This window comes from Coenobita brevimanus, chromosome 50 (assembly GCF_032717465.1).
Source record: "Coenobita brevimanus isolate Jiangsu-jjx chromosome 50, ASM3271746v2, whole genome shotgun sequence".
Lineage (NCBI taxonomy): Eukaryota > Metazoa > Arthropoda > Malacostraca > Decapoda > Coenobitidae > Coenobita > Coenobita brevimanus.
Window position 1 is genome coordinate 23,924,975 of NC_137003.1, and position 21,123 is coordinate 23,946,097.

The 21,123-nt window shown below is 41.8% G+C and overlaps 1 protein-coding gene across 1 annotated transcript; it reads left to right on the forward strand.

Moving 5' to 3' along the window:
* The first annotated feature begins 16,239 nt into the window (after positions 1-16,239).
* On the forward strand, positions 16,240-16,977 carry LOC145399716 (uncharacterized). Its single transcript, XM_080272263.1, has one exon. It carries the CDS (start codon positions 16,240-16,242, stop codon positions 16,975-16,977), a length of 738 nt encoding a protein of 245 aa, XP_080128389.1.
* Positions 16,978-21,123: the final 4,146 nt, after the last annotated feature.

Sequence of the window (21,123 nt, forward strand, 5' to 3'; positions counted from 1 at the left end):
GCTGATTTCGTCACGATCCAAACACAAAAGTATCTCAAGTGTTTGAAGATAGAATTTCCCAGGGAGCTCAAGGACATCAAGGAGCACCGCAGCCGGGTCATGGCAGTCAGCATAGTCAACGACTGCTCTGAACGTGGAGTCAGGCTAGCACCTGAGTTAAATAGGAAGCTCATGAGGAGCAAGGAGGAGAAATAGGTGGCCCTCGAAAACAATGCAAACCTCAGGATGTAGGTTCCACAACCGCAGAAGTCCGTTCATGTCTAATCATCATGTGTCTTGCTTTGAGGTTTAGGGCGTCTGGACAAAATCCCCTAGAAGACAATATCCCCCCATGCACAATATGAGTCGATGACAAAATTCCACTGGACAATATCCCCCATGCACAATATTCTCCAAAGAAAAATTTAATCTCACTTTTCTGTAATCTAGCTCACTGTCCATGCTACTTACACATCAGAGCTCGGATACGTAGGTTAGGCTAGGTTAGATTTGATATATAATTATGGATATGTATGTATATCCCGTACAAATTTGTACACACACACACACACACACACACACACACACACACACACACATATATATATATATATATATATATATATATATATATATATATATATCATTGATGTGGTTGTGTCCCGGTGTGTAAGATGAAGATTGTTGGATGTGAGAGTTTTGAGAGTGAAGGGTGAAGAAACATCTGACCACAACCTGGTTCAGGAAAAGTTGAGAGTAGGTATGAGGCGGATGAGAGGTAGAAGATTTAACAATGGCAGGGAGGTTTTGAAAGTGAGTGAGTTGTATAAAAGAGAGAAAATTATAAAGTATCAGGAGAAGTCGAAAGATGAGTGTAACACAGTGAAATATTAGGAAAATGGCATATGGATGAGGAATGGCAGTTCTATAAGAGTGCTGTGGTGTGGTATGCGAAAGAGGTGTGTGTTGTGCGATGAATGGGTGGTAGTGTAAGAAAGGGAAGCGAATCGTGATACGAGGAAGTAAGTATGGCTGTTGCTGAGAAGAAACGTGCATTTGAAGTGTAGCTGCAGAGGAAGGATGATCTGTCATATGAGAGGTATAAAGAAATGAGGAATAGGGCGACAAGGGCTGTGCGCGATGCAGAAGTGGTAGCAAATGAGAGGTGGGATAGGCAGTTGACTAAGAATACTCAACAGAATAAGAAAATGTTTTGGAAGGAGGTGGAGAGGGTGCGAGGGGAAGCGTCTGGGAAGGGAGAGCGAGTAAAAGCAGAGGATGGAAGGATGTTAACTGAGATGGATGCAGTAAGGAAGAGATGGGCAGAGTATTTTGAAAGATTGTTAGATGAAGAGGAGGAAATGGAGGCTGAGATTGTGGTGGATGGAAGGGTGCAAGGAATAAATGTGTTGGGAGAGTTGAATGATTCTTTGATCACGATGGAGGAAGTGCAGGAGGTAGAAGAGATGAAAACAGGGAAAGCTGCAGGTATGGATGGGTGTGCCTGAAAGGTGGTGGAGCAACTATTGTTGACTAGTTAGTAAGATTGTTGACTGTGTGTTTTGTGAAAGGTATGGTGCCAGTTGACTGAGCAAGTGTATGTGTGGTCCCCTTGTATAAGGGCATGGGTGATAAGTATGAATGTACTAGCTTTAGGGGTATAGGTCTGTTGAGTGTTGTAGATAAGTGTATGACAGAGTTAATTAAGAGCGTTAGAGATGGTACAGACGAAGTGATTAGTGATCAGCAGTGTGGCATTAGCAGAGGGAGAGGATGCGTGGATCAGGTGTTTACTGTGAGAAAGGTGTGTGAAAAGTATTTAGCCAAAGGTATGGATGTATTTTCTGCATTCATGGATTTAGAGAAAGCGTATGATAGAATTGATAAGGAGGCTTTGTGAACTGTTTCAAGATTGTATGGACTTGATGGTAAGTTGCTAAAAGGAGTGAAAATTTGTATGTAAATAGTAGAGCGTGTGTAAGAGTGGGAAATAATGTGAGTGATTGGTTTCCCGTGAGAGTGGGGCTGCGGCAGGGATATGTGATGTCACCTTGTTAAGTCAATATTTATATGGATGGTGTTGTAAGGGAGGTGAATGCAAGAATGTTAGGTGGAAGTCTGAGTCTGGTGAATGTTGATGGCAGAGAGTGGAATCTGAATCAGCTGTTGTTTGCTGATGATATTGCACTGGTGGCTGATTCAGAGGAGAGATTGAGGCAGTTGGCAGAAGAGTTTGGAAGGGTGTGTGAAAGGAGGAAATTGAAAGTAAATGAGAATAAAAGTAAAGTTATGAAGTGTACGAGGTTCGTAGATGGCAGAAGGATGAATATAATTTTGAATGGTGAGTTGCTTGAGGAGGTAGAGTGTTTCAAGTATTTAGGGTCACATGTTGCTAAGGATGGAAGAGTAGATGCCGAAGTAAAGTTTAGAATGAATGAAGTAGGAAAGGAGCTGGGAAGAGTGAAAAAAGTGTTTAGATGTCGTTCGCTTAGAATGGATGAAAAGAGAAGGCTGTGAGGGAGTGGTGGTACCGACTGCGTTATGTGGGGCTGAAACATGGATTAAGGGTGTAGCAGAGAGAAAAAGTTTGAACGTAATGGAGATGAGATGTCCGAGGAGTATGTGTGGAGTGACGCATATGGATTGAGTGAAAAATGATGAAGTGCGAAAGAGAACTGGAGTTGTGCAGGCGATGGCTGATCGAGCTGAGAAGAGGGTGTTGCGATGGTTTGGTCAAATGGAGAGAATAGATAATGAGTGATTGGTGAAAAAGATAACTATTTTTGATGTGAGAGGTGTAAGGCTGAAAGGAAGACCACGAATAGGATGGATGGACAGTGTGAAGAGAGCATTGGATGCGAGAGGGATGTCTATTGAGCAAGGAAGATTGGCTGTGCGTGAGAAATGATTGGAGAGAAATTGCGAATGAATAAATGATGATGCAGCCCTGAGGATATATTCTCCCACATTTGGTCTGATCAGCTGATCAGGTCAGGTGCGGGTACGTGGATGGATCCATTATGATATGGCAGGGGTAAACCAGCTCTGCTGTCGGGCCCTGCCGCGGATGTCGGTGATTGCACAGCACAGTTGACCATCGTGCGATATGGGGCGGTGAGGATCTGTCCCTTCTCCTCTTGGGGTTAAGATGCGATTGAATGTGTTTGAGTGGATGAGTAAATTGGGAGTGTGTCGTCCTATCTCGGCTACCTCCCTTTCCAACGGCGAAGCAGCCTACACACACACACACACACACACACACATATATATATATATATATATATATATTAATTTATGAATATGTGCACATACATATAGGTGTTGTCGAGGGGGATTTTGTCCTCCGGGGATATTATTTATGGAGGGATATTGTCTGAGGGATTTTGTTCTCGGGGGATATTATGCATGGATTGATATTGTCCTCGAGGGATATCGTCCTAGAATCGAATCTTGCTGGTTTTGTCAGAAGATGTTTACTTGGGTTGATTTCGTAGTTGCCTTCATGAGCAATTGGTGTAAAACAAGACTCTGTGTGCTGGATGACTTATTTTCATTCAGATGAAAAGAGACTTCATCTGTTTAATTTCCTTTCCAAACAAGAAAAAAAAAAAAAATACACGAGTGCGCGTTCATCTAAGTCCAGTTTGAAGAATATCACCCAATGATTATTAAGTCTCTCTCTCTCTCTCTCTCTCTCTCTCTCTCTCTCTCTCTCTCTCTCTCTATCTATCTATCTCTCTCTCTCTCAATATATATATATATATATAAGAATATATATATATATATATTTATATATATATATATATATATATATATATATATATATATATTGTTTCGGAACAGAGAAAGATAATGTACACTTTAAGTGAGAATACTAACAGTCACTATTGTCCCGTAAAGTTCCAGGTTCAAAACAAAAGAGTTAGGTAAAATTACAAGTTAAAGTTTAATGCTCAAACTAACAACAAAACATTCAGGACTCATAAGGATAATGTAATGGCAAATAAACAGGTTAAATATATGGTTAACTGCAATAGCCTCTATTAACACGAAATTAGCAAGAGTAAATTTATCTAAGTCAGCCCTGATAAAATGAGATACCAGATAATACTCAGTGAATGCCAGATAAATTATTACAGATACAAACTATTATCAAAAATGACTGACATAAAACCCAACATCAATCAAAAACCTCACTAGGCCTAAGAATTAAACTTATGCTACACAGTACAAGAAAAAATGCAACAACAGTTATACTCAAATTACACACAGCTGCTAGATGTTTGGAGATTTCTTGAGCACTCACTATAATAATATCTGTACATGGGAGGACAGAGATGTGAACAAAATGAGGAGCAGATCTAAGTGGCAATGATGCAGAGACTGAGCTCATTATATAGGGGCCAGCCGAGCTTGATACAACTTGTAAGAAGGACGCGCAAATGAAGCCATGGGGACAAAGAGATGAAAATCCCGCACTGAATAACAGAGAGAACGACTTACTCTACTATAACGGTAGAAGGGGGGGACTGAGGCAGAACACGCTCGTGATCAAACATGCAGCAACTGTGCGTTAAAATTACACAAAGGATGATGAAATCATAGGCTATGTAACACCTCCCCACAAAGAAAAAAGAAATTTACAAAGGAAATTTCTTATTACTCTGAAACAATCTGTATATGGCATTACAGAACATGCAAAAGTGTTTCCTAATGTTACAAAACCTGAGATCTCCCCAGCACGTTCAGTCACAGGTACCTGCCAGCATCCCTTTAACATATCAAACCCACCTATGTACCTAGCCTTTCCGATCTTGTCTATGCAATCCTCCACACGAGGGAGAGGGCAAGTGTCCGTTTTAGTTATCTGACCAACACGTCTGCAGTCGATGCAAAGCCTCTGCGACCCATCTGGCTCAGGGGCCAGAGTGACAGGAGAACTCCACTCGCTCCGACAGGGCTCAATCATCCTGTGGTCCAACAGGTAGCCAAGCTCCTTCTGGATGAGAGGAACTTTCACTGGGTTCACACGATAAGGAGGCAGTTTAATTGGCTTTGCGTCTCCAACCTCGACATCATGCATCAACACAGTAGTTCTTTCTGGAGTGGCACGGAACACTTGCGGGTACTCCTGCAGTAATGCCGAAAACTCCTGCCTTTCCTCGGGAGGTAGATGAGAAAGCTTAGTCTGGAGATCATTCATGATATCAGGATTCTTCCCCAAACTATCACTCAGGCTCATACTGCATGGGAGAGCTTCACTTGCAGACTCGGGTGGAACAGCTACAGTGCAGACTGGATTACTTTCGTCCCGCCTGTGATATAACTTTAGCATGTTGATGTGACATAGTTGCTTGCTCTTTCTATGATCTGGTGTGGCGATGACATAGCTGACATCACTGAGTTTCTTCTCCACGAAATAAGGGCCACTAAACTTGGCTTGAAGAGGTTGCCCATGAACTGGTAGCAGAATCAAAACCTGATCTCCTGGCTGATAGTGGCGTAACCTGGACTTCTTGTCATACCAAGTCTTCATCTTCTCCTGAGCAGCTCCTAAATTCTCTCTCGCCAGCTGTAAAGCAGTGGACAGCCGTTCTTTGAACTTCATCTCATACTCCAGCAGGTTGACGTCATCTTCCTCCGACAGCCAGCATTCCTTCAGTAGCTTAAGGGGTCCTCTTACTTCATGGCCAAACAGTAGTTCAAAAGGTGAGAAGCCCAGTGATTCATTTGGAGATTCTCTTGCAGCAAATACAACGAATGGAAGACCTTTATCACAGTCTTTCTGATGTTCCAAACAGTATTTCTTGAGCATCGATTTGAGTGTTTGATGATATCTCTCCAACGCTCCTTGGGTCTGGGGATGGTAAGCTGAAGACGTGATCTGGGTGATGCCCAACTCTTTCAGAGACTGCTTGAAAACGTTTGACATGAAATTACTTCCCCAGTCTGACTGTACCTCCTTGGGCAGACCAAACTTTGTGAAGAACCCTAGCATTTCCTTAACCACGTTTTTTGCTGAGATATTTCTAAGTGGAATGGCTTCAGGATAACGAGTAGCCATATCAATCAGGGTCAACACATAAGAAAATCCTGAAGAAGTCTTAGGAAGAGGGCCCACAATATCCACCAACACACGGGTGAAAGGCGCCTCAAAAGGAGGAATGGGAACTAGAGGTGCAACCTTTTCAGTCTGATTACACTTCCCCACAACTTGACAGGTGTGACAAGACTTACAATACCAGGAAACATCCCTGAAAATACCTGGCCAGTAGAAGTGTTTCAAAATGCGTGCCACAGTCTTCCTCACTCCAAGGTGTCCTGCCAAACTGGAATCATGAGCCACTCTAATGATATCCTGCCTGCAAACACGAGGGATGACAACTTGATGTACAACCTCCCATTCACAGTCGGCTGATGCTGTTGGGGGTCTCCACTTCCTCATAAGTACTCCTGACTTTACATAATAACAAGTAGAAGCACCGGCTGACTCTTCTTCACTGTAAGCAGAGTTAGCTAGACCTTTCAACTCAGGGTCAGCAACCTGCAACTCAACCAACTCTTGATGAGACAAATTATCAACACTACGGGGTACTGCCTCATCTGGTGAGTGGTCCAAATTAGCAAGAAAAGTGTCAGCTAGGATAACATCATCATCATCATTATCCTCTAAATCACCAGTAACTTTAGACTTAGCCCTAGTGACAGCACATGCAGGGAACACATCAGGGACATCACAATCCTGGGACACAGCCACTGGCTCACTAGACAACTGAGGAGCTGGACACACTTGACTTCCACCAATATCATTTCCAAGTAAGAAAGTTACACCTGACATTGGGAGTATCTCAACCAACCCAACCATAACAGAACCATTAACAAAACCAGACTCTAAATTCACTCTGCACAGAGGGACAGAGAAGTAATTATTCCCTACACCTTTTAAGATTACAGTTTCATCAGAGGAATTAACATTAGAGCCTAGAACACTGGTCAGCATAAGGGATTGGCAAGCACCTGTATCACGATATATTTTAACTGATTTCCTGTCATTAGTGTCCAAAGGACTGACAAAACCATCAGACAGGAAATTAGCACATGAACTCTTGAGAGTGTCACCCACGTTACTGCTCAAAAGAGGAGCTCCATCATGAGAATTTAAGTTACCCCTCAAAGCAGGTTCAGTTAACTCAGTTAAAGAATTCTGGGAACTCTCAAGAGTGGACACTAGACCAATTGACTGAATATTTAAAGACTCCTTTTTGTTCACATCACGCTGTCTCCTGAAACATCTCTCCGTAGTATGACCAAGCTTACTACAATAAGTACATTTACTTTTCTGAAATCTAGAGGTGAAGCTGGTATTTACTTCCTGAGAAACATCATCTTTATTCTCTTTCCTGTTACCTGTACTCTGAGTAGAGGCAACGTACTTACCTTCAGCTTTCCCTTTTTCTCTAGAATATCTCTTGTGAGTGAGAACATACTCATCAGCTAAAACTGCAGCATCAGACAAATTATCTATTCTTTTCTCATCAAGATATAGGCTTACATCTTTATAAATACACCTTTTGAAATCCTCCAGCAAAATCATCTGCTTAAATTTACCAAAATCAGAATCCACATTCTTAGAATTTAACCACTGCTCTAACAGATCTTCTTTGATTTTTGCATACTCAACATGAGATTGCTTATCTTGCTTATAAGTTGTCCTAAATTTTACTCTATAGGCTTCAGGAACAAGCTCATAGGCCTTAAGAATCAAGCTCTTAACTACATCATAATTATCAGATTGATCCTGAGGCAAAGATGCATTAGTTACTTGAGCTTTACCGGTGAGAACAGTTTGAAGGAGTACTGGCCAATACTCCTTAGGCCAATTAAAACCTGTAGCTACCATCTCAAACAACTGAAAATACTTAGTTAAATCAGATTCATTAAAAGGAGGGACAAGTTTAACATTTTTAGCCACATCAAAATCATCAGAGCTAGATGATCCAGTTCCACCTTGTTTCATGCGATACTCATGGTCTGCCTGAATCCTGGCAAGTTCAATTTGTGCCTGAGCCTGTACCTGTGCCTCTTGAATACGAGCATTTGCCTGAAATTCAGCCTCCTTAACACGAGACTCCGCCTTCTTAGCCTTAGCCTCCTGCAGGGCTAGCTGTAACTTAGCTAATTCAATCTGCGTTTGCTCATTTGGAGGAGTTACATTAAACAAGCTTTCATTAATCATGTCAACAATTTGATCTTTAGAATGATGAGAGCGAACAGCAATTCCCAATTGTTGAGCAACAAGCTTAAGTTCATTCTTTGTTCTGTTTTCTACATCACACACTGTTTGCATATTTGACAAAAAATCCTTGGCTTCATCAAGTGTAGTAATAGTAGACATCATGAATAAGTAACAGTCACAAAATATCAAGCAATATCCTTATGATAATTTCCTGAATATCCTGATATGAGGTCGCCAAATTTATGTTACGGAACAGAGAAAGATAATGTACACTTTAAGTGAGAATACTAAGAGTCACTACTGTCCCGTAAAGTTCCAGGTTCAAAACAAAAGAGTTAGGTAAAATTACAAGTTAAAGTTTAATGCTCAAACTAACAACAAAACATTCAGGACTCATAAGGATAATGTAATGGCAAATAAACAGGTTAAATATATGGTTAACTGCAATAGCCTCTATTAACACGAAATTAGCAAGAATAAATTTATCTAAGTCAGCCCTGATAAAATGAGATACCAGATAATACTCAGTGAATGCCAGATAAATTATTACAGATACAAACTATTATCAAAAATGACTGACATAAAACCCAACATCAATCAAAAACCTCACTAGGCCTAAGAATTAAACTTATGCTACACAGTACAAGAAAAAATGCAACAACAGTTATACTCAAATTACACACAGCTGCTAGATGTTTGGAGATTTCTTGAGCACTCACAATACAGGGGAGGACAGAGATGTGAACAAAATGAGGAGCAGATCTAAGTGGCAATGATGCAGAGACTGAGCTCATTATATAGGGGCCAGCCGAGCTTGATACAACTTGTAAGAAGGACGCGCAAATGAAGCCATGGGGACAAAGAGATGAAAATCCCGCACTGAATAACAGAGAGAACGACTTACTCTACTATAACGGTAGAAGGGGGGGACTGAGGCAGAACACGCTCGTGATCAAACATGCAGCAACTGTGCGTTAAAATTACACAAAGGATGATGAAATCATAGGCTATGTAACAATATATATATATATATATATATATATATATATATATATATATATATATATATATATATATATATATATATATACACACACACACACACACACAATTTACTGCAAAGGAAGAAAGAATGAAAGAGTCAGGAGTGTAGGAATTCTAATTTCTACTGGAGTATACGGTAACACCAGTCAAGCACGACAGTACTCCCAAAGTGGATGGAAACTGATGAAAGGGAGAGTTGGAGCTCCGGTTTCATCAGCCCTCGGGACTAATTCCTGACCATCCCCCTTTGCTGGACTTTTTCTGTGTTTCAGTAACACAGAGCCAACATGCTCTTCTATACAAGTTTCTCCAACTGCCAACACCAAAGTACATGCACATTACACAGTACGCTTGCTTTTCAAAAAAAAAAAAATAATAAGTTCAATAACCAAGGCTCGGAGTCCCAAGCGGGGTGAACCATAAATGCCCCCACCATCCGCACCTCTCCTGGTGATGACACAACGAGGTACCTTAAACCACTGCCTAACTCACGTTTTCTTCAATTCTGCAACATTCGCGGCCTATCCCCTAAATTTCCCTCCGTTGAGCACCACCTCTCCTCCTCTAAACCCGATCTTCTCATCTTAACTGACACTCCGCTGTCTGAGGCAACTGATGGCAAACCCATTTCTGTATCCTCCTACTTTCTCTATACTCATTTCAATGCCAAAGGTTGTGTATATGTGTATATGTGCGCAATGACCTATCTTGCTCTCACTTCTGAATTCTGTACTCTCTGACCTCAGCTTTCCAGTTATTCTCAGACTACATATATATGTGCTGTTTACTTATCCCCAAATACAACTAAGTATGAAAAATTCTTCGACTATCATATTCTACGATGGAACACATCCTATCCATTTCTCCTTTCTCTCAAATCTCCATTCTAGATTTCAATATTCAGCACCACCTTTGCCTCTTCTCTCCTTTCACTAATCCACCTTGTGAACGAGCCTACATCTTTTCTATCCTTAATGACCTATTGCAGCATATACAGAGCCCTAGCAGTATCTCTGACAGCCTTGAAGAGTTCCATCATACTTGATCTCTCTCTTTCAGCTAATGTTTCTCCTCGACTGGGCTCCTCTGACCGCGTAGCCTACTTATTAGCTTAACCTGTCCTATGTTTCCATACATTTTCATATATATATATATATATATATATATATATATATATATATATATATATATATATATATATATATATATATATATATATATACATCATCCAGTCCTTCTTTGCCCCATGAAGAGCGCAGGAGCCCGGGGCTAGGCAGGATGGTCCTGACATTTAACATGAGAGTGACCAGCCTCACCCATCCCTGAATGGCATCACATTGAGCAATAAACCCAACCATTCCTTGGATATAAACCTTCACTGGCTCAATCCGATTGGAGAGCCTTAATTACCCACTAACCCAACAGGCGCCATAGTTTGGTTAAATGATTACCACCCAGCGTAGCAAATGGTTTCATGTTGTACAGGAAACCATTTGGCCTGTCACTTAGTGTAGGGTCACCCACAGGAAGAAGGAAGAGGAAAGAATGAAGGAACGAAAGACAGAGGAGGGAGTGAAAGTCACACGTAGGCAGAAGGAAGAGGAAAGAATGAAGGAAAGAAAGACGGAAGAGTATGGAAGGAATGAAGGACGGAGGAGAGGAAAGGGCAGACAATTGAGAGCAGCACTACATCAAGTGAGTGGATGGTGAGTGCCCCCACCTACCACAAATATATATATATATATATATATATATATATATATATATATATATATATATATATATATATATATATATATATATATATATATATATATATATATATATATATATATATATATATATATATATTACCTGGTTTAAAAATGTTATATTTTGTTCTTAGTGATCGCACACATGCTAATCGAGTTCCATTTAACTAGCAATGATTTCAGGCAAAATATGACCACAAATGCCTGTTGCTATCCCAACCCACAGAGCTTACATGTTTTGTTCTTTGTGGGAAATTATTCTTTTTCGGACTAACGTCAAAGGCTATCCTGAAACTGAGTTCTGGGACAGGAAAGCGGATGGGAAGAGCGGTTTTGGACATCCTGAAGCAGTGGTTGTAAGTTGAAGACTGGATGGCCAGCCTCTGATTTGATTCTACCGCATAGCAATACAGGTGTCCACAGTGAGGCTTGCACCGTCATACTGAACGCCATTGAGAAACTGCTGCTTATCATTACATCCCGCTATCACATCCACGAGCTTTTTGCCGCGGCCTATGACTCGTTCTTCTCCTCTCGCATGGAAATCCCTCTATTCATTTGATTCAAGGATTGCCAGGGTATCATGGATCACCAGCTTTTTGAACAGTAAAAAATTCATGCCAATCTCTCCGATCCACAACTCTTAGATCAACTGATGTCGAAGCACCAAGATGAGCTGGCTTCCTTCATCATCATCAAAGTGCAGTAGGGTCATGACTACGACGAATACGTGGAATACTTCAGGCTTGCACTCCACTTCCTAGGTTATCACTCCCTGAAACGAAGAAGCACTCTGACAGATGATTCCTCGTTGCAGGAGCATACAGCAATGCCACATGGATGGGGCAGGGAATCTACTCATTAAATATTTGCCTCTTCTGGGACTAATTCCCTTTCACCCCTCCGGAGGAACGACCCCTGAACCGGATGGACGGCTTCTTGGTCACGGTGTAACTTCATGCTTTGTACTCATCGCCATTTGGAATAGATGCACCCACAAATTATAAGGCTCCCCTTAAAACACTACAGATCTGCAAGAACTAGGTTGAAGAGGAAGTTGGCTGCACAGCGCTCAAAAAGCTTCAGAACCATGGCTGGTACCTTAGTAAGGTTCCCACAGGTTTTAACATTTTCTTGAACCTTGAGCCTGAGAACGAATTGCCCAGATGCTCATCAACCTTCATCAGAACCCTCCTCAAAAGGTGAGGACGAGAAAGGTGGCTCCCCGAGTGTTGTGAAACCCCACGGACTGAAGACTGCTCATTTCGTCACGATCCAAACACAACACTACCTCAAGTGTTTGAAGATAGAAGTTGCCAGGGAGCTCAAGGACGTTGAGGAGCACCGCAGCCGAGTCATGGGAGTCATTTTATTCAACAACTGCTCTGAACGTCGAGTGAAGCTGGAAGCTGACTTATTTAAGAAACTCAGGAGGAGCGAGGAGGAGAGACAACTTGCCCTTGAAATCATTGCAAACCACAGGAAGGAGCTTCCTTAACCGCAGAAGTCCGTATATGTCTAATGACCATGTGTCCTGCTGTGAGTTTTAGGGCGTCAGGACATTATCCCCTAGAGGGTAATATCACCCCATGCACAATATACACCGAGGACAAAATCCCCCTGGACAATAAACCCCATGCACAATAAACCCCAAGGACAAATTTCATCCCATTTTTCGGTACTCTAGCTCCGTGTCCCTGTTAGTTACATATCGCAGCTCGTATAGGTAGGTTAGGTTAGCTTAGGTTAGATATATAATTATGTATATGTATGGACAGGATGTGCCAGAGTGGACTGCTATAGGAAGAAGAGGCCGAGTTAGACCGAGGGAACCTGATTGAGGAAAATAAAGAGTGAAGCAGGAAAAGAGTGTTGATGGGACTTGAAGGACATGCCAAGAGACAAATATTGGTGGAGAGAGTTCATCGAGGCCCTATGCATCCCCTGGGGTGCCACAGGAAACGACTGATTGATTGATTGATTGATGTGTATGTATATACTGTACACAATCTGGCTGCACTATGGGGTGGTACTACTACTCTGCGGCCAGGTTGTGTTAGGAAGAATACTGCCACCGTATTCCCTGCGTGTCGTAAAAGGCGACTAAAAAGGGCGGGGTGAGGGGACTAGGGACCCCCTCCTCTGTTTTTTAGTTCCTAAAAAGAAACAGGCCAGAGAAAGGGATAGAGGATGGAGTTATCCCCATACCCTGAAGATTGGGTCTATGAATGTGCGTGGATGTAGTACGATTGAGGCTAAAAGGGAGGAGATTGGGAGAATGTTTGTGAGAAGAAAGTTGGATGTGTTAGCTTTGTGTGAAACAAAGATGAAAGGGAAGGGTGAGTCTATGTTTGGAGGTGTGAATGGAAGATTGTCAGGTGTTGATAGAGGAAGGGCAAGAGAAGGTGTGGCCTTGTTAGTGAGTCCGGAAGTACAGCAGTGTGTGACTGAATGGAAGGAGGTGTCATCGAGACTGATGTGGGTGAAAGCGAAATTTGAACGTGAGTTGTGGGTGTTTGTGAGTGCATATGGCCCTGGTAGTGAAAGGGATGAAGAAGTGAGGGAGTCTTTCTGGAATGATGTTGATGAGTGTCTGCAGAGTTTTGGAGCGAATGTGAATGTGGTAATGATGGGATATCTGAATGCTAGAGTGGGAAATGTAGCAGTTGAAGGTGTAGTTGGTATGCATGGTGTGCCTGGAAGAAATGAAAATGGGGAACGAATGATAGCGATGTGTGTTGAGCGAGAGTTGATGATTGGAAATACGCTGTTTGAGAAGAAAAATATTTATAAGTATACATGGGTGAGACCGAAGGGTGTTAGGGTTGTTGATAGTGCTTTGATGGACTATGTGGTTGTGTCTAGGAATGTAATAGGAAGATTGTTGGATGTGAGAGTTATGAGAGGGAAGGGTGGAGGTATGTCTGACCACTAATTGGTGGAGGGAAAGTTAAGAGTAGGTAAGAGATGAGTGAGAGCTAGGAGGGTTAGGTGTGGCAGGGAGGTTTTGAAAGTGAGTGAGTTGAATAAAAGAGAGAAAAATATAGAGTATCAGGAGAAATTGAAAGATGAGTGGAACGCAGTGAAAGATCGGGAAAATGGCAGTGTGGAGGAGGAATGGCAGTTGTTTAAGAGTGCTGTGGTGGGTCATGCAGAAGAGGTGTATGGTGTGAGACATGTGGGTGGTGGTGTAAGAAAAGGAAGTGAATGGTGGTGCGAGGAAGTAAGTATGGCTGTCGCTGAGGAGAGACGTGCATATGAAGTGTGGCTGCAGAGGAAGGAGGAGATGTCATATGAAAGGTATAAGGAAAAGAGGAATAGGCCGAGAAGGGCTGTGCGTGATGCTAAAGTGGCAGCAGATGAGAGGTGGGGTAGGTGGCTGACAGAGAATTTTCAACACAATAAGAAAATGTTTGGAAGGAGGTGAAAAGGGTGCGAAAGGGAGAGTCTGGGAAGGAAGAACGAGTAAACAGAGGATGGAAGGATGTTAATTGAGATGGATGCAGTAAGGAAGAGATGGACAGAGTATTTTGAAAGAGTGTTAAATGTAGAGGAGGAAAGGGTGGCTGAGACTGTGGTGGATGGAAGGGTGCAAAGAATAAATGTGTTGAGAGAGTTGAATGATTCTTTGATCACGAAGGAGGAAGTGGAAAAGGCAGTAAAGGAGATGAGAACAGGGAAAGCTGCAGGTATTGATGGGTGTGCTGTGGAATGCCTGAAGGGTGGTGGAGTGACTATTGTTGACTGGTTAGTAAGATTGTTGAATGTGTGCTTTGTGCAAGGTATGGTGCCAATTGACTGGGCAAGTGCTTGTGTGGTCCCGTTGTATAAAGGCTAGGGTGATAAGCATGAATGTACTAGCTTTAGAGGCATAAGTCTGTTGAGTGTTGTAAGTAAGGTGTATGCTAGAGTGTTAGTTATGAGAGTTATAGAGGGTACAGAGGGAGTGATTGGTGATGAGCAGTGTGGCTTTAGGAGAGGAAGGGGATGCGTGGATCAGGTGTTTGCTGTGAGACACGTGTGAGAAAAGTATTTAGCGAAAGGCAAGGATGTGTTTTGGGCATTTATGGATTTAAAGAAAGCGTATGATAGAACTGATATGGAGGCTTTGTGGACTGTTTTAAGATTGTATGGACTTGATGGTAGGTTACTAAAAGGGGTGAAAAATTTTTAAGTAAATAATAGAGCGTGTGTAAGAGTGGGATATGCTGTAAGTGATCGGTTTCCCGTGAGAGTGGGGCTGCGACAGGGATGTGTGATGTCGCCTTGGTTGTTTAATATTTACATGGATGGTATTGTAAGGGAGGTGAATGCAAGAGTTTTAGGTGGAGGTCTGAGTCTGGTGAATGTTGATGGTGGAGAGTGGAATCTGAAGCAGCTGCTGTTTGCAGATGATACAGCACTGGTGGCTGATTCAGAGGAGACATTAAGACAGTTGGTAGAGGAGTTTGGAAGGGTGTGTGAAAGGAGGAAATTGAAAGTAAATGAGAATATGAGTATAGTGATGAAGAGTACGAGGTTGGTAGATGGTAGGGGGATGAATATAGTTTTGAATGGCGAGTTGCTTGAGGAGCTAGAGTGTTTTAAATATCTTGGGTCACATGTTGCTGTGGATGGAAGAATAGATGCAGAAGTGAAGTTTAGAATAAATGAAGTAGGAAAGTTGGTGGGAGGAATGAAAAAAGTGTTTTGATGTCGTTCGCTTAGAATGGATGTAAAGAGAAGGCTGTATGAGGGTGTTGTGGTACTGACTGCGTTATATGGGGCTGAAACATGGAATGTGGGTGTAGCAGAGAGGAAAAGTTTGAATGTAATGTAGATTAGGTGTCTGAGGAGTATGTGTGTCATGTGTGGCGGCACTGTAAACACCTGCTGGATACGGGCTCGTATTTATCGCCAGTTTCTGGTTGTTTAATGGACCTGGACACATTCACTTGTTGGTGTGCTGCGCATGAAAGTTGTCTGTGCATGCTGGTGAAGTTTGGCTGAGAGAATGGTGTTGGACTTTGTAGTTTTTAGTCCTGGAAAACTGGTATCTTTGGCCAACTCCACCCTGACCCGAAATCCCAGTTTCTGCGCATGCGCATGGTGAACTCCTGGACGTCACTGGGTTACTTGGCAACGGAGACGCTACCTGTGAAGCGTACGCAGATTTTTCGGAAGGACGGGGTCCCACTCACACTGGCTTTCACCATAAATTGCCATCTGCATACGTGATTGCTTTACACTATGGCTGCAAGACCGTTAGCAGAACTTCGTAAGTTGTCACAGCATCAGCTAAATGCAATAAGGAAGGAAGACCTGATACAAAGCATCCTTACTCAACCAAGGCATGGTGAGGGGGCAAGTGAGGAGGTAATGACTCGGATAGCTGACCTGATTAGTGAAGTAGCTGATTTAAAGAAGGTGCTGTTGTCTCCTGACAGTGGTATAAATAAGCAGATACGTGACCTTCAGCAACAAGTTAGCAAGCAAAGGGAAATCATAGCACAACAGCAACGTTTTCTGGAGGATGTAGACCGTAAGGCAAGAGAATGTAATCTGGTTCTGCTTGGCATTCCTGATGAACAAGAAAGTTTGGATGGCGCTACTTCGGATGATAATAAGATCCAGAAGGTGTGGTCGACGATTGGGTCATCTGTGAGCGTGAGGACATCAAGGAGGCTGGGTAAAATAGGAGGGCGGCGACGACCCATTTTAGTCACCCTTTCATCGCGTGAGGACCGTGATGCAGTCCTCGAGAAAGCAAAGAAACTGAAAGAGGCTGGTGAGACGTTCAGGCGGATTTTTGTGAAGAAGGACACACATCCAGCCGTGAGGGAAGAGTGGAAACGGTTGAAAGACGTGGAGAAGAGAGAAAAAGAAAAACCTGAGAATGTAGGCTGTAACATATATATCAACTTTAAGGAACGTCAGTTATACAGAGATGGAGAAGTGATAGACAAATTTAACATCATGTGTTTTTAGTAAGACCACAGCAACAACTCACGCAAACCATCAACATATTAACTTGGAACATAAATGCTGTGCAAACCAAGCTGGAGAAGACTGAGGTGCAAAGATTGTTATTAAAGTTTGATGTTGTCAGCCTAAATGAGACAAAAACACAACTGTCTGTGCATTTGCCAGGATTTGTGACGTTCAGGTGTGTGAATAATGTTTCAACTCATTGGGGAGGTACAGTTGTGTTGGTAAAAAATTATTTGGCAGGTTATGTAGAGAGCGTTGATTACGGAACACAGGATCAAGTATGGATGAAATTTAAATGTATTCCTAATGTACAGTAATATTTGGGTTTTGTTATATTCCACCACATGATTCTGAGTATTTTTCTTACAATTCATTTGCCTCAATCCAAGAAAAGATTATTGATGGTGATTGTAGGTGTGTAATTATGGGCGATCTTAATTCCAGATTTGGTAAATATGTTCGGGAGTTACCTTCCCGTAGTGATATTCCTGATGCCTATATGTATTGCTACCCAGTTATACACGACACTATAAATGCCCCTAATGACAATGCTTATGTACTATGTACGATTTGCATAGACAACAAGATGTTGGTACTAAATAACCTAAAGACGACGACTAATCATTTTAAAGGTGATCTGACTTTTCGTAAAGGAGGTAGTTGGGTGTCAGAGTTGGATGTGTGTGTGGTATCGTGTGGATTGGTTGATGATATTAAATCCTTGTGTGTGCATAATATGGAATGTTTGCCATCGGATCATGCTCCCGTTAGCATTGAGGTAAATATCCCAGTTACTAGTGTAGACTCCCTATACCGCCGTGCATGTCACCTTGGAGGTCATGCATCGCTGTTAAATGTCAGGGAGAGTAGTTCGGTGGCTCACAGTCCAATTAAGTTTTCAACAATAGATTTGGAAATGTTTCGAAATAAAGTACAATTTCTTGATGTTCCCAATTGCGAGGATGAACGTAATATAGATAATCTTCCTCATAATATTGCTGATGCTTTGTACGAATGTGCGAGAGCTAGCCGAAGCGCTGTGGGCGTTCTCGGTGGTGGTGGTGGTGATGGTAGCTTATCCCGCTGGGAGAGGCTGATGCAGGACAGGGATGATAGACGGGTGTGGCAGGCAATCAGTTGGAAGGGAGACTTAAATGATGAATTACAGGCTAATAATAGACCCTCTGATGAAGAATTTCGTGGCTACTATGAAGAGTTAATGAATATTGATATAGATAATCTTGATGAATGCCGACATAGCAATGTAACTATACCTGCGTTAGATAACCCCATCTCCCCTGCAGAGGTTAATGCACAAATTAGTAAGCTCAAAGCAGAAAAAGCATGTGGGCCAGATGGCATTGCACCATGGATTTTTAAGCTGTTGCCTGCCCAGTGGATAATGCTTATTGTTAATATGTTTAATGTGATATTCTTTTACGCACAATATCCTGCACTTTGGACTATGGCCAAGTTGATTACTATTTTTAAGAAAGGGAATAGAAAGGATGTTAAGAATTATAGAGGCATAAGTATAATAGATAGCATCTCCAAACTCTATGATATGGTGTTGTGCTCCCGTTTGGAGATGTGGTTTAAGCCGTATCGTGAACAAGCAGGAGCACAAAGGGGTCGTGGCTGTGTGGAGCACATAGTGACATTACGCCTCCTAACAGATTTAGCTAGAAAGAAAAAGAAAAAGTTATTTGTAACATTCGTTGATTTTAGTAAGGCTTATGACCGGGTACAAAGACATATTCTAATAAGAATTTTAAAGCGTCTTGGATGTGGTATGGTTATGTTGGGTGCTATTGGTGCTGTATATAATGTCACTGAGAGCATTATTGGTACTGCCATGTTTGCTGCCACACTGGGAGTTCGTCAGGGATCCCCTACATCTTGTTTGTTTTTTATATTATACGTGAACGATTTGATTAAACTGATAAAAGATCATTGTGGTGATGACGGATTCTTGAGGTGGCTACATATTTTAATGCAGATGGATGATACTGTGCTGCACTCCACTTCGCGCAGTGGGATGATTAATAAGTTGTCATTGATGATGCAATATTGCGATGAGTATGGTATGAAAGTGAATGGAGAAAAAACAAAATTTTTTGTAATACATGGTACGCCTGAGGATAAGGAAGATTTGCGGGTAGAGGGTCCGGTGGTAGAACAGTGTACTCAGTATATGTATCTTGGTTCACCATTTACGGCTGACGGCTCAGTTTCGTCATCGGTCAGGGCTCACGCAGACGCCAAAATGACTCATGTCATCAAATTCATTTCATTTTTAAGGAAAAATAATGACATTCCTTTTTGTGTTAAGAAGCGTGTGTTTGATGCTTGTTTGGTGTCGGCTATTTTATATGGATGTGAGTCTTGGCTGGGTGCGGACCTGAGACCGGTTGTGAGGTTGTATAATTGGTCTTTAAAAAGTCTTTTAAATGTTAGGTTAACTACGTGTAATGACTTGTGTTATGTAGAATCTGGTTATCCTCAGTTACAGTCCTTAGTTAAATGCAAGCAAAGAAAGTTTTTTCGTAAGATGTGGAATGAGAGGCAAGGAATGGATGATGACCCATTAGTTTTAGCCATTAATACTGTTATGAACAATCAATACCAGACCCATACATACATTGACAATTTATTACATAATGAAAGGGATGATATAGCTGAAGGATTTCGGGACCTGAAGGCCATAATTTCCAACTCAGAGTCTTCCAAACGTAAAACATATATGGAAATAAACCCAGAATTAAATGTCCATTCAGTATACAGAGAGAATAACTATGTAAGTGAACACTATCGCGTTGCTTTTACTCGGTTCCGAGTGTCAGCACATTCTCTAGCAATAGAGGTGGGCCGATGGAACAGAAGGGGACGTGCAAGGCTGCCAGTAGAGGAGAGGGTATGTGAGTGTGGTGAGATACAAAATGAGATTCATGTGATACAAGAATGTGCTATGACGCAACACTTGAGAGACGTTTATAATTTTTCAACTATCACAGATATATTTTCTAATAGATATGATGATGTTCAAAGATGTACTATAATTTTCAAGATCTTGGATACTTATAAAGTATAAAACATAAATGTTTAAAGGAAGGAAGTAAATAGATAAAGCATATGTTATTCCTGGGTACATAAAAGTCACTGTTCATATTACTTTAAGTTAAGGAGTACGTGTTTCATATACTTTGAGCATTTGTGTCTTTGATTTTTCTTTGAAGTTTATATGAAATCCAGGGTGGGCGTTGTTTCTGATGTGAGAGTTTGTATCATTATATTTACTTGGAGTTACAAAGGCAGGTGTAGTCAGTGCTTTTCACTGTCGTGCCGCTGTGTTATCTAAGAATTCCCTTTAGGGTGTTGTAATTTGTTTTTAGTATTTCATTGTATTACTATATATGTACTTTTACTGGACCAATCTTTAAAATAATGTGTATGATCATTTGTAGCTGTGGTCAATAAAATTCTATCTATCTATCTATCTGTGGAGTGACGCGTATGGATCGAGTGCGAAATGATGAAGTGCGAAGGAGAACTGGAGTTGTTCGGGAGATGGCTGGTAGAGTTGAGCAGAGGGTGTTGCGATGGTTTGGGCATATGGAGAGAATTGATAATGAACGATTGGTAAATAAGATAACTAGATCTGATGTGAGAGGTGTAAGGCTGAGAGGATGGCCACGAATAGGATGGGATGGGCAGTGTGAAGAGAGCGCTGGATGCGAGAGAGATGTCTGTTGAGCAAGGAAGAGTGGCTGTGCGTGACAGAAATAAATGGAGAGAAATTATGAATGAATAAATGAAGACGCAGCCCTGAGGGGATATTCTCCCGCATTTGGTCTGATCAGCTAGTCAGGTCAGGTGCGGGTAAGGGGATGGGTCTGATATGATGTGGCAGGGGTAAACCAGCTCTGCTGTCGGGCCCTGCTGCGGATGTCACTGATTGCATTGTGCAGTTGACTCTTGTGCGGTGAGGATCTGTCCGTTCTCCCCTTTGGGGCTAAGATGCGAATGAATGTGTTTGAATGGATGAGTAAATGGGGAGTGTGTCATCCTGTCTCGGCTACCTCCCTTTCCTTGGGGGAAGCAGTCTAGATATATATATATATATATATATATATATATATATAT

What these genes read in the sequence shown, in the direction of transcription:
- LOC145399716 (XM_080272263.1), top strand. Translation starts at nt 16,240, where the DNA reads ATGGCTGCAAGACCGTTAGCAGAACTTCGTAAGTTGTCACAGCATCAG.